This window comes from Trichechus manatus, unplaced genomic scaffold (assembly GCF_000243295.1).
Source record: "Trichechus manatus latirostris isolate Lorelei unplaced genomic scaffold, TriManLat1.0 scaffold00020, whole genome shotgun sequence".
NCBI lineage: Eukaryota > Metazoa > Chordata > Mammalia > Sirenia > Trichechidae > Trichechus > Trichechus manatus.
In genome coordinates this window covers 22274410-22289542 of record NW_004443956.1, presented here as the reverse complement: position 1 = coordinate 22289542, position 15133 = coordinate 22274410, and the positions used below count along the sequence as shown (strand labels likewise).

Genomic DNA, 15133 nt, shown 5'->3' with positions numbered 1-15133 from the left:
AGTAGAACTGCTCCACAGGGTTTCCAAAGCTGTACAGAAGCAGACTGCCACATCTTCCTTCCTGTGGAGCAACTGGTGGGTTCCAACTGCTGCCCTTCCAGTTATCGGCCGAGCACTTTAAATACTGCACACACAACCAGGGTTCTTTAACATCATGTTGTTGTTGTTGTTAGGTGCCGTTGAGTCGGTTCCGACTCATAGCGACCATATGTACAACAGAGCAAAGCATCATACAAACCAGAAATTGAGTTTCCTATTCAGCTAACAGAATATTAATAAGTTTAATAATAACACGAAGTCTAATAAATACTTCTTCTACCCTATTAATAATGTAATAAAATTAACTCTCCTATCAATAAAAGAGCAGAATAAAGAAAAGGTAATGTTGTCAAATGTAAACTATGAATATTTGACTGCGATGCTCCCCTCAAAAAAATGCTCACCAAAAGATTCCTTAGAGTCAAACATCTTTTACCAGCAACATTAAGTTGAGTACACTGTTTATAGCTAAAGTTATATTAAACATTTCAACATCTGGAACATCACAGTACGTGAAAAAACACTGAAAAAAACCAAAATTACAGCAAAATGCTTCTTGGTATATTTTAACAATCGTAAGATAGATCAGCCTTCTTCTCCTTTAAAACACTTTTCATTTACCTAGTCTCCTTCCTTGGTGGTATCTCAAGATTGCTCTACTAACAGTGGTTCATTATACCCATCAATGAAAAATATAGAACTCTAAGTCCCAAAACTTCAGGATTATTTGGTATATTAGGTATCTACTTGAATTAATTGTTAACTAGGGTATCTACCTGAATTTCTCATTTTGTATGAAAGAAGTAAGCTACCCTGATATCATCAACAAAAGCAGGTACTAAAATTCTACGTGGGAAACTAGATTTTACAACACTACACACACAAAAAATTTTTTTAACTGTTTCCCAACGTGTCACATGGCTAAATATCTACCTTACTTAAAGACATGGAGCGCTGAGGCAAGTCACTCCTAAGCACACCATATTTAAGGTATCATTCACTGGTGTTTCCTTTAGGTTAACTGTCTTCAAATATTAACTTCTGCTACTTTTCTAAAGCCCCTGTGAGATTTCTTAAAATACTTTCTTCTTATTTTCAGTTTCTAAAACATCTTAATAATACATGATGATCTTTAAAGACACTATGCTGTGACCGGCAATTTCCGTATCCTTTCACATTAATCTTAGTTGACAGACATCTGTTTGTCAAGCATAACCAAAGGAATCTCCCATCCTTCTAGCACCTTTTCAGACTGCTTATTTCCAAAACAATAAAACCGATTGGTATAGTTTAAATGTAATCGAAGTCTAGTTTAATATTCTTTACAGCTGGAATTCTAATTATCAGTGGTGATCACGACAGATATTACAGATTAAAAAACAAAAGACATACCTTTATTTTGGCCCATATCTAAATCATTCCATGACTTTACCATATATATTCTCCTTAAATGAACTTACACCAAGTCATATATCCTAAAGAACTAGGACATACTTTTAAGAAGCTGTTTCTTCCCCCACCCCCTTAAAAACGTTACCATAATTAAATGTTTAATAAATTGCTAAGTCACTCCTTAATATCAATAGGAAAATTTTCAAACACTCTCAAAACACAATGAATTAGATGTCTACGTGTAAACTAAGTTCTGCATTCACTTATGATGAACAGATGAAACGCTAATAAAGTGACACTGGAACCTCAGGCACAAAAATCATACACAGACACAAGAAGGCCACAAATCCCATTCACAAAAGAATGCACCAAACACATTAGCATTTATTTTCTTTTTTTTTTTTTTAAAGCAAATGACAAAGACCCAGTTTACCAGCTTTACTTTTAAACCTAAGCTTAACATTACATATTTAAACAATTTTCAAAACTTGCCAAGTTGCCAGCATTCATGCACAACTAGAAAACATCCTTAATTTATATTAAACCAGAAATGTACTACCATTAATGTATTAATATCTTTCACTACTCAATACTGGGGGAAAAAAAAATGAAAGTATTTTTGTAGAAGATTCATCCTGGCAATGTTAATTTCACAGCAGACGGAAACTACTCGGCTCACATTTCAAACAAAATGGAAAAAGCAAGATCCATGCTGGTGTTAGTGTACAATTTTCTCCTAGCTCTACTAAAGAATCACGGTTCACCTTGGATTAAGTTTAATAAAAAAGCAAAGTGCATACATAAATTTACAACAATTTTAAAGAAAAAAAAAAATGGTCCTATTAATGTGGTCCCAACAATAAACTCAAAAGTCTATGACAAATAGGTGCTCCGATGAGCCGTTTATAAATACTTTAGATTAGGTACAGTTATACTGAAAGTAGAGTTCGTTTGAAATCTTCAAAAAATGTTCCTGTTAATCCTCAAATGGTGCTTGTAACAGTTTAACATTTCTGTTAAATGCGTGCGTTGAATTACTTGTTATCCAAGCGTAGCAGCTGCTCCTTACCATTTATTGTTAAGGACTTTAACTGGCCATCTTCTTCAACTTCTACTCTTTCTTGACCATTCTCAACAATTCTGTGGGATAAAATTCATTTAAAAACCTTTTTTTAAGTAAATATACATGTGATATATCTGATAATTTAAAAGGACACACACATACATGAAATAACTAATTTTCAAGCTGAAAAACACAACAAGCCAACCTGTGGACCATGAATCTCTCTTTCCTAAAATAGATTTATACCATCAGAAAAGAAGTTTTGCCTCAAATACTACACAGCTGAAGACAATACATGCAGAGATACTGCTAAATCAACAATAGGAAATGTTTTAAAGAGTTGTATTTACCATTCTAGTAATGCCAGGAAAACTTATTACACACTATACATGAACCTAAATAAAGATTACTTCTAATGAATAATATTAAGCAAACGTTAAAAAGGAAAAGGTCTGGCTACCTAACTCAGACATTACAGAAAAGACTCTCATGATGCCAGATTTATTGTACAACCTATATTGCACACTCTGGGGGATACGCAAAGTAAATGTGGCATCAATGAATACTTATTTTAAAATATTAAAAATAGACAATACCACTGTACCTCTTTGTGGTGATTTTTCTGCCATTAACCATCTTAGTAGAAGTTGATATAGATTTGAAGTTGCCCAGCCCACTACCACCAAATGATGTGGAAGAGAATGAAGTAAGGCCCCCGTGACCCAGTGAACCAAATGAAGTAAATCCTATAGGAAAACAGAAAAGAAAGATTAGAGACTAATGTATCAAATATTAATCTAATGCAAAAAAATCAATGAGTTTCAACATTTAGTAGATCATCTGATATAAGAAAGATGTGCGTGGAACCAACAGGTAAAAACCAAACAGAAATGGATCAAAAATGCACAAGAATCAATGTTTAAACTGAACTGCCACAGGACCCAAAGGCAAGCAAGACTGGTGTACTTTCCTTGGAATCATTAAATGTGTATTCTGGGTGAATCAAAAAGAGAACCAGCTATTTCTTGAGTCATATTCTCTTGTGCTCTCTCCTTTACGTAGTGCTTTGGTGAAACTTGCTGGCATTTCCAAATGCTAAAGATTTGCCCTATTTATGGATAAGCTACTTGGCACCGTGCATTACAGATGGAGCAAGATGACAATATGTGGTATTATCTTAGAGAGTGACTTCACTTCCACATGATGGCAAATCTAACTTTTGCTTACTTTCTCCCTGCATTATGATCACAAGGATTAAAAATCGAACTTAGTCATCACTTATCAGTGTTTCACTAAATCTAGCCTATTTCTGATATTCTAAGACTAGTTGGCTTGTTTAAAGAGGTTAATATTTGTCCCACTCCCAAAATACCTACATATAAAACAAATATCCCAAATACTCTAAACAAGATTCAATTACCTGGGCTCAACCACTATCCAGAATCACTGATGTGCAAAAGAAATATAATGTGAGCCACATAAGTAATTTTAAATTTTCTACTGGCCTCATTAAAAAATATAAAAAGAAAGCAGTTGACTTTAATAAGGTATTTTATTTAACTCAGTATTATCTAAAATATCGTGTCAACATGTAACATAAAAAATTGAGATGTTACACTGTTCTCCATACAAAATCTTCAAAACCCAGCATATATTTTGCAATTATAACACTAACAACAAAAAGAACCAAACCCATTGCCATCAAGTCGATCCTGACTTATGGTGACCCGTTGTGTTACAGAGTAAAACTGCTCCAGTTTTCTTGGCTGTGATCTTTATAGAAGTAGATTGTCAGACCTTTCTTCTGCAGCACGGTAGGTTTGAACCACCAACCCTTAGGTTAGTAGTCGAGCACAAACCCTTTGATCCAGCATCTACTTTACATCTGTAACAGATTCCAATTCTGACTGGCCACCTTTCAAGTGCTCAATGGCCACACGCAGCTAGTGGCCACTATACTGACTTGTACAGGTCTAGAGTAAGCCTGGGCTCACACACTAGTTTATAAGGCTCCTTGAAGGTAGGGACCACTAGCCCCTCACATTCTCTTCTCTGCTTATTAGCCAGTCATTTCTTAAAATACTATCTGCCAGATATTTTTACCAGCTAAATTCAGTTATTCTCCTTTAACCTGTGATTAACATATTACATGGTATCTAATAGAAAGAAGACCTTGTTGGGGGAAAGTATGTCAAAAATTGATCTGTGTATTAAAGTCCAACCAAATGGGCAGACTACCTAGATATTAAATATCTGCACAATATTAGAAAGGGAGGAAAATCTGAGCTGTATTACGAAGAGAAAATCATGTAGAACATGCACTGCCAGTTCTTACCACACTTTAAAATGAGATTTAAAAAAAAAAAACAACCTCTTCCAGTAAAGGGAACTGGATTAGCTTCCCAAAAATTAAGGTAGCAGATCAAGAGTCTAATTCTTTAGGTGAAGCAAACAATTGTATCATGATATATACATGTGCTCCAGTTATAAGCTGCCTTTCCATAAACTGACCATTAACAATCATGTGTGTGGCAGGGCAATCATAACTAACTGCACTTCACTAGTGAGGAAAATCAGGACTCAGCAGTTAGCCTGGTCACACACTGAAACCGTGCAGCCAGTATTAAAGCCCAAGCTGACTCCTTCACGACGTGTTCTCTTACTACGCTGCCTTCCCAAAACACTGTGTGTTTAAAGGCGGGTTTACTGAGATCATCTAGGTGGGTTTTATGGCACTTAAATACTTACCAAAAAAGCACATTACCCCTTTCAACAAAAAAATTCATTAAATTCTGCCCTTTAGTAGTAATATTAGAAGTGGGTTTTCAAGTGCAACCTTCTTTGGAAGATTAGGAAGAAATGTAGTTTATTAAGCACATATCTGCAATACACACATACCGACAAATATACAAATCTACCAGAAGGAACATACTTCAAAACTAAATCAATAGTTTCAAAGAACTAATTATTTTTCAGATACAGAAGATTCTTAAACTAGCGATATAGTACCTGTATCAAAAGAAGAAAATCCACCTCCAAAAGATGGAAACCCACTGAAGGCAGAGAAAAAGGATCCTGTGCCTCTGCTCCGGCTTCCACGGGGACCTCTGTGATTTCCAAAAAAGTCCTCAAATGGATCTTCTGCAAACAAGCATACGTGTATATTGTAAAATATTTTTAATTTTATTTTTTCTTGGGAGAGCTGAGAAAAGGAAAAATGGGTTAATGTCTTACACTATTCCAGTAGGAATAAAAACCTTTCCAACAAGTTAAAATTAAGTAGCCACATACAAAGCCCATCTCCCCAAACAGATTTACTTATTAATTACAGTAAGGCTAGAATGCATTATAGAATACACAACCAGACTGTTCAGACAGTCCATATACAAATATAAAACTTGGGATCATTAATGTACACTTCAAACTCATAGAAAGAGAGACGTTTTAATATAATCTTTCATCTAACATCACGTTAACGACTGTTCCTGCTGCTACTGTGGGAAATGTTAAGATGGTGTGCACTTAGGATCATCTCATCTCACTGAGTTTGCACTGCCTTCGCTAAAGTAACTCAGAAATAAGACATGAAGGTGGATTAGCCTGACATGCATACAGATAAACATATAAAGAATGGTATAACAAATGGGACAAAGTGTAAACAATTGGTGAATCAGGGTCAAGGATTTTGGGGGTTTCTTTTACTTTTCTGTAAGTCTGGTATCTCAAAACAAATCTGAACAAATCAAAAACAAATCTGAACAAATATTAACTGGTAGACATAATATGTGCTTATATTATTTTAATAGAAAATTACTGACACAAAACTAAGCATCATATTGCTACTGGAAATGTCAAAATCCTCCTGAAAATACAAACAGTATTAGTGCTGACAGGTTTTCTTTGTTGCTGTTATCAATCAACAAGTACTTGCTGAAAACATCAATTATAGAAACCACTATTTCTGTTTATTTCCCTAGGTGAGGAGATTTGTGAGAAACAGAAATGAGAAATCCTGATGACTGGGTAAAACATAAATACATACAGGGGAAAGGGAAAAGCAAACCATGACACAAAATCACTGGCAACGAGCACAAGGGCGTCTAAAGCACGGAGCTGACACATCTGAATAATTCAGGAAACGATGGAGCAAATACAAGAGGCTAACGTACAGAAAGCACTGAAAGTCAAGCAGAAATGGGAGTTCATGAGACAACCGAAGTCTGTAAATAAAAGCGACACACGAGAAGGAGCACCTCAAGCGCTTAAGCACTTCTGGCACTGATTGGAAAGGTAATCCAAAGAGCAAAGTAGAAGACACAAGTCTGGGGCGAGCAAGGAGGTAGGAATCTGGAAATGATCTACAAAATAAAAGCTAAAACTATTAAGTACATTTGTTCTTCACAGGAACCTTGACTAATGATGAATTAACGGCAAAGGAAGATGAAAGTTTAAGGAAAGCTCAGAGTCAAAAGAGAACTGGCAAGAATGTGGCCTTTAAAGAGAGCTGTTTTGAACAGAGGAGCCCAGGTGGTGCAGTGGTTACGAACTACAGCGAGCTAAGGCTGCTAACCAAAAGGTCAGCAGCTTGAATCCACCAGCCACTCCTTGGAAACGCTATGGGGCAATTCTACTCTGTTCTACAGGGTCACCATGAGTCAGAATCCACTCCAGTAACGGGTTTGATTTCTGTTTATTTTGAATACGAATTGCGCATTTAGCTGTATCTAATGCTACATCAAGGAAAATGAGGTCTAAGAAAGGGAACATTTAGAAAACGTGGTCAGTAAAGGCTTGTTAAAAGAGCTGAAAAGGGAAGTACAGAGAGGAAGGAGAAGGTGTGTGCATCAGTATCACATGGAAACCCAGTGCGGAGGCCTAAACCTGCTACGCCAAACTGAGAGCATGGACATTTTCTTAAGAGTTACAGGTAACTTTAAGAAGAGACCTTACTGTTAGTAGTAAGTTAACACCCAAATTTTACAACTTTTGCAATTTAGTCCCCATGTTCCACAGTAAGCACCACCCTTTATAAGCAACTCTGTAAACAGGTCTTACCAGCCCATTATAACAGTATTTAAAAGAACAGGAAAAAGAAGTTAAATCATAATCTTTTGTGAATTTCTCCAGCGACGACAAAGACCTCACCCAATTCAAATGAAATCCAAACACTCTAAGTAACTTTTAAACTTATTACACACCATGGCCCAGAAATACTGCTTCACATCAATTCTGACAGTGGTTTAAGTTTTCTATATACCAGATCTACAAAATGGTAGAGGGCATGAACACTCTTACCCACCTCCCAGGTTAGAAATGTAAACATTCCAAATATAATCATTTGTATAATTTACTGGGTACCACTGGGCACCACTCCTACTACTCTCCCCTAACAGGTCACCACTAGAAGGAACTCGGTATTTTAACATTTCTATGTCCAGCCTTATACATTTACCACCCATACATGAATCTCTAATCATTGCACATTCTACAGTTTTATTTACATTGAATCTTAGTGTTTGTATATCCTTCTGCAACTTTCTTTTACCACTGGCTTTTAAGATATGGCATCTAGTTACACTTTCTTTAGGTTCATATGGCAACTAAATCCTTAAAACTTGTTCACAAGGATCTTAAACCAGTGTCATGTGATATCATTACTAAACAAATTATTTTCACAGGAATTATTATGCTGTAAACTACATTAAGACAAAGACTTCCACAACTTATAGAAACAACGTCTTTAAGAGAAACTACTATTACAAAAGCTGGTTTAAAAGTATAAGAGGAAGACCAGTGGCTTTTGAGCTACATTTCCTTGTACTAAAACTATCCTCTTGCTTATTTATCAACTGATATTTTGTAGCCTAAATATGACTTTGAAAAATTCAGATACTTACTGAATTTTAATTCACATAATTTCAAATATTAAAATCATAAGTTACCCTGAAAATCAAGTTATATTTATAACAGGCATGGTGACACTAAGAAACACATTCATAAAAAAGAAAATAATGGTCATACTTATGATGACTGTCTAAGTCATCTAGTGCTGCTATAAAAGAAATATCACCAAGTGGATGCCTTTAACAAAGAGAAGTTTATTCTCTTACAGTATAGTAGGCTACCAGTCCAAATTCAGGGCATCAGCTCCAGGGGAAGGCTTTCTCTGTCAGCTCTGGAGGAAGGTCCATGCCATCAATCTTCCCTTGGTCTAGGAGCTTCTCTGTGTAGGAACCTCAGGTCCAAAGGATGCACTCTGCTCCCGACACTGCTTTCTTGGTGGTATGAGGTTCCCAACTCTCTACTCGCTTCCCCCTTTCATCTCTTGAGAGATAAAAGGTGGTGCAGGCCACATCCCAGGGAAACTCCCTTTACACTGGATCAGGGATGTGACCTGGATAAACATGGTGTTACTACAATCCCACCTTAACCCTCTTTAATAAAAATTACAATCACCAAATGGAGGACAACCACAGAATACTGGGAATTGTGGCCTAGCCAAATTGATGAACACATTTTTGGGGGACATAATTCAATCCATGACAATGATGTAGTTAAAAGTTGCCACTGTGATTTAGACAAGTTCTATAGAAAACTTTCTATCACATGCTGTTAACTGATTTTTGCTCTTTTAGAAAGCAGTTTGGCATTATGTATCAAGAGCTTTAAAAACCTTCACTCATAAGAATAAAAACAATTTTAAAAAGATAAATAAAAATTTCAACCCTTTGACCCAGCAATTTTACTTCATGGGGAACTCAATTCATCCCAAACATGGAAATAACATATTGCACTAAGAGCTCATAGCATTATTTACAATGAAAACTGAAAAATAAACTTAATTGTCCAACAGAAGAGTAGTTAGTAAATGCAGAGCATGTTAAATGCAGTTGCTTTTTATTTTCATAAAGAGTTTAAGCTTTAAAAAAAGTCATAGCATATCACAGCTATAATCTGCTAAAAAAATGTTAACAGTGGCTTTCAATGGCTGATAAGACAAAGGGTGACATTCCCTCCTTTCAATTTATCTGCATTTTCCAAATTTTTAGAATATGTATTATTCTTGAGTTTTAAAACAACTAATACTATTATACTTTAGAAATATCCTTTAACATAACCAAACATGCTGCCACCTATGTAAGTAAAAGAAAAATTATTACTGATCATTTTAAATTATCTTTAGGCAATTTTTTATACCTTAACACAACATCCTAAAATACAAAATGACTTGAAACAGGTACATTTCTGTAATAGGACTTATCTGTCAACTATTATACCCAAAAAAAAAAACATTCACACCCACTGCCATCGAGTCGATTCCAACTCATAGCAACCCCACAGGACTGAGTAGAACTGCCTCAAAGGGTTTCCAAAGCTGTAAGCTTTACGGGAGCAGACTGCCACGTCTTTCTCCTGTGGAGTGGCTGGTGGGTTTGAATCATTTTGGTAGCAGCCAAGTGCTTAACCACTGCACCACCGGGGCTCCTCTGCAAGTACTATAGGCATCCTGTATCAGATGCTTCTTTAAACTTTTTAAGATCCTGCTATACTCTCAGAAATTCTGGACCCAATCCCTTAAGAGGTCCATTAATGTCAAAACAAAAAAACCAAACCCATTGCCGACAAGTCGATTCTGACTCATAGCAACCCTACTGAACAGAGTAGAACTGCCCCCACAGAGTTTCCAAGGAGCGCCTGGTAGATCTGAACTGCCCACTTTTTGGTTTGCAGCTGTAGCTCTTAATCACTACGCCACGAGGTTTTCGGAGATAGAACAGTAACTACTGAAAAGTAACTCAAATCAAATGTTTTAACCTCACAACAAATGGAAACACAGAAGTAAAATGAGTTATCTTTTTTAAATACCATTCGTACTCCACCGTGGTAAAGTAAGCATCTCAACAAGAAAACCCTAACAGCAGAGGCCCACTTTGATTTGCAGTCACCAACTATACTAGAGTTTCACTACACAGCAACCCTGAGGAAGGGGAAATCCTCAAGTCAAGGCCAAATGCAGCCAGCAGCAAACAGACTTTCTAGTCTCCCAACTAATCCAAACACCATGAACTAAAACTAAAACAATCACTTATTACAACTCAAATTTAAAAAATGGTATTTCTTACATAGTCATATAGGGTCACTATGAGTCGGAATTGACTCAACAGACGTAAGTAGAAAATAACATATTTGGAAGTAATCTAGAATAAACAGAAATGTGAAAAAATCAAAAAACACAACCATATCACCAAATTAAAGTCCAAGTTCTAAGAGAATAGGAATTTTTCTTTTTTTTTGCTTATTTCCTCACTGCTAAATCAGCAATTGTAACAGGGCCTGGCACTAAATAATAGGCATGTAATAAATATTTGTTAAATTATCATTTTCTACCCCAATTATTTTTGGTTAAAAAATACAATAATTTCTAGTTGCATCCTTGAACTAGTTGGAGCACTGTATTTTCTAAGAGTCAGGAAAATCTATCCAAAGTCAAGGACCCAAAATATACTGGATCCAAATTATACCATTTCAAATATCAAAAGAAATCTAATTTTATATGTGAAGCTCCGGAGTCAGGAAGAATTTGGATCTTCATTCCCAAAGAAGTAACTTTTCTTCACAGAAGGAACCTGCTAAGGGTGTCTCTTCTATCTCCCCACTCCAAGAACAGGAGTCCCTGGGTGGTGCAACTGGTTAAGCGCTCGACTACTGGCCAAACGGTTGGCTGTTAGAAACCACTCAGAGTCACATCAGAAGACAGCCCTGGCGATCTGCTTCCAAAAAGGTCACAGCCTTGAAAACCCTCTGAAGCCATCCTACTCCGCACCCATGGGGTCACCATGAATCTTAGCAGATGGGAGGCTACTAACACTAACTCCAAGAATAGAAGAGAATGCTCCTTAGAAGCAAGGATGCTAGAGAGAAGGCCATCACGTTTGGTGAAGAAGAGGGCCAACAAGTGTCAGGAAGACCCTTGGTGAGATGGACTAGCCCAGTAGCCACAGATAGACTTGAACATACAGGTAGTCATGAGGAAGCTGCAGCACTGGGCAAAGTTTCATCTGTTACACGTAAGGTCGCAATGAGCAGTAACAACACTCTGAATGACACTATTTTTCTTTCTTCCTGCCGTTTTATCTTCTGCCTAATCATTCCCTTACATACTGTACACTTCTTGTTCAACTTTCCTGGGGTCATAATTAGACATACAAGAAGATATACAACAGCTGCATAAATACTGGTATTCGCTAAACTTGCCCAAAAAGCCTAACACTAGGAACCAAATTTCCACAATAGAAATACGTAAGCAAAACCTGCGGAATACTCTGTAAAATTCTTGTCCAAGTGATTACCAGGCAAACTATATTAAACGCAGATTGACCAAACACTAGACAAGGCCTCACTTTGGCGGGGTGGGTACAGATGCTGATACTAGATACAGATAATCAGGAAATGCCAGAGAAATTAATTTAATAATGTAGGGACTGGTTGCTAGTTTGATTTTAGAAACTACATGCAAAATTTTACTACAAGTTTCAAGCTTGCTGTGGGGATAGCCAACAATACAGTTCTCATGGTTAAGAAAACAATTCTCCCAATAGTCTCTTCACAAAACCATTTCCTCTCCCTATTTTGGGGTGGGCAGAAGAAACAGTATCTTGAAATTAGTAAACAGATACTGAAAAAAGGGCTGGGAATCACTGTTACAGAATCTCACACTTTTATGCCAGGATAATTTTAAGTGAAAAAAAGTGTTTTCAAATGCCAGCTTGATATTCCAATAGCAAGAGTTCTCAAACATGCAAAGAACCATACTTTAATTGCGTATACCAAAAACCAAAACCAAACTCGTTGCCACTGAGTCAATTTCGACTCATAGCAACCCTACAGGACAAAGCAGAACAGCCCCTTATGGTTTCCAAGGAGCACCTGGTGGATTCGAACTGTCGACCTTCTGGTTAGCAGCCAAGTTCTTAACCACTGAACCACTAGGGTGCCTTAATCTGGTATAGTCTCCAAGAAAATCTCACCAGAGAAGAAGTCAAGCAACTAAATCACTTCCTACATAAGAGAAAGAATGAGTAGAGAAACCAAGTAACAGCAATACTTACCATTCTCCCTCATTTGTTCAGTACCATATGCTCTATGGTAAAGTTTTATGTTATGTGCAAAGAAGTTTTTATTTTAAATACTTTAGCTGGAAACTAGTCTAGTACATTACAACGTTTTTATGTGGCCTTTAAGTCTATTCCTTGCCTTCTTTTAAACTACTTGTGTGTGTGTGAGAGAGAGAGAGAAACTTTGTTACAAACATAAATCATGGTAGCATTGCACAACAACAGTACCAGCTTCAGGGTAACAAGTCCCTATGGGGGATTAACATAAGCTCCTTACGCCCTACCCATTTCTGTATTCTATCATTTTTCTAACTCCTAACTTTTTTCTGGCAGGTTTAACTTGCAAAGTTTCCCCGTTTTTTCCCCTTTCAAAATTTGGTGCTTTTAAACTAGCAACTCCTATAGATGACAGGGGGGAAGAAACCTAAGTAAGTAACTCTGTTAGACCAAAAGACTACACTGCTTTCAGGGTACGTAAGCACTCACTTCCAAGTGAATGGCAACCTACAGGACATTTGTTTTAATGCTTCCTGGCATCCGCCACCCCTTTCTGGTTTCTTCTGTTATCTCCATGACAGACAGGATTATCTGACCAAGCACAATAAATGCACAAGTGTAAGAATTTTTATTATTCTTCTAGATACACTTCATATAAGTTAAAACTTCTTATAAACCAGAGACCCAGGGCAGTTTCTTTGAAAATTTATTAAGCAAGTAGTGCCTCGAGTTCCGCCGTGCTGCATTCTTCCTCACTAAGCTGTTCTTCGTATTCTTCACTGAGATCTTCCACATCACCGCAACTGGCTTCGTCCTCACTGGACACAAGTTCCAATTCCTCACTAAGAACTTCACCCTGTTCCCAGCTATTAACTTCACTTGGTTCATCTTCACTCAAGGTATCAAGTTCCTCACTGGAAATCACATCCAAAACCTCACTGTTATCTTCACTTGGAATGTCTTCTACTGTCTCCTCAAAACCGGGCTGATCTAATTCTTCACTAGGCTCCAACTCCTCACTTGTCAGTTCCTCGAACCCTGGGAGAGTATGTCAAAATTTAAATCATGGCTCAGAAAAATTCAAACTACAATCACCCTCAATTAAATTATACTTCCCTCCAAAAATATGCTTTCCTTTGATCTATATATCTTAATATTTATCCACTGCAACATTAATTTTTTTCATTCAACAAGGCTTGTAAGATTATAGCCTTTACAAAGGAAAAATGTGTTAAAATAAAAAGCCTCTGTGGAAACTGTTACGAAGTTTGCTTTTGGTTTCCCAAAAGGAGAAAATAAATATATGAAAATGTAAAGTTATGAGGAAAAACTATGTCCATACAATTTTCCCAAACTGAAATCACTGCTTATGGCTCTAATGGGATCAAAGATACTAATATTAGGTTATTTTTCTATCTTAGAATATCAATTTTACTGAGAAATGCTGTCCTATAAACAAAAGAGATGATCCTGATTCTAATTACTGCAATCCCTATTAATTGATTTTTCCAATTAACATTCTGACAAGCACTCACTTTTATGTGCCATATTCTGGAAAAAATTTAAACAAAGTTAGCCTCAAAAGGTTTGATCATACCCATACATTTTGGAGCTAGTATTCAGTGATCGCTTTAGAATCAACCTCTATCTCCTGGGAGTTTCTAACATCAAGAATGGGTTCAACATCAGAAGGAACTCCATACCCAAGACCTCTCTGCCACAGTTAACAATTCTGTACAGCCTGGTACTCTGACACAGAACTGCTTACAGTCTGTGCAACACCTTTCGCATCTAAATTTCTTTCCCTATTAGTTTTCTTGGAGATTTCCTCCCATTTCATTTGGGGATCTTAAATAAGGACCAGGATCCTATATTCTGATAAATGCAAAACAGAGCTCTGAAATATTTTACAAGTTTTCAACTTTGAAAATCAGAACATGAAGGGGAAACAGTTGGTACTGATAAAAATCAAGACCAAAAAATAATCTACTACAACAAATAAGGATTATAAATGGGTTAAATAAATATGATACAGGTGCTAAATCACTGAAAAGGCACACAACTCCCAGCTCTAGATTACTGAAATCTCTGCTAAACATACCACCAGCTGGTTGTACAGTTACTTCATACATGTAGCAGCCATGGAGCAGCTTCCTTTCCTGTGTGTAAATCCTTAGTGCCTGAAAATGGAAGTCACCTAGAACACCTACAAAAATGGATTAAAGAAGAATCACTGCCAAACTAATGAAGGTCAAAATATGGGAAATGAATATTTTTTAAAATTTGAAATTTGAGCATCTCAATCAATACCTAAAACTGAGTACCTAATAGTCTAGAATCATAATACTATTATCTCCTATATCGGACTCTGCGTCGTTTTAAAAGAACTCTCCACCAAAATGCCTTATGTCTGCAATTTATAATCCTAAGATAAATACAAATGCACACAAAAAGACTGTTTACATACCCAAATTTCACAACTTAGAAAAATGTGAAAGTATGGTATAGCAGATTAAAACAACTTATA

The 15133-nt window shown here is 36.5% G+C and overlaps 1 protein-coding gene across 2 annotated transcripts in view; it reads right to left on the bottom strand.

Annotated features, from left to right (window-relative positions):
- Window positions 1-15133, bottom strand: part of DNAJB6 (DnaJ heat shock protein family (Hsp40) member B6) — a 107833-nt gene that overhangs the window by 35752 nt on the left and 56948 nt on the right. For both annotated transcript variants that reach the window (XM_023727981.1, XM_004372763.2), the window contains exons 6-8: window positions 5504-5635; window positions 3099-3240; window positions 2501-2571 (exon numbers count right to left, since the gene is read on the bottom strand). In XM_023727981.1, the coding sequence (XP_023583749.1) occupies window positions 2501-2571; window positions 3099-3240; window positions 5504-5635 (345 nt within the window). The remainder of the gene's footprint in view (window positions 1-2500; window positions 2572-3098; window positions 3241-5503; window positions 5636-15133) is intronic.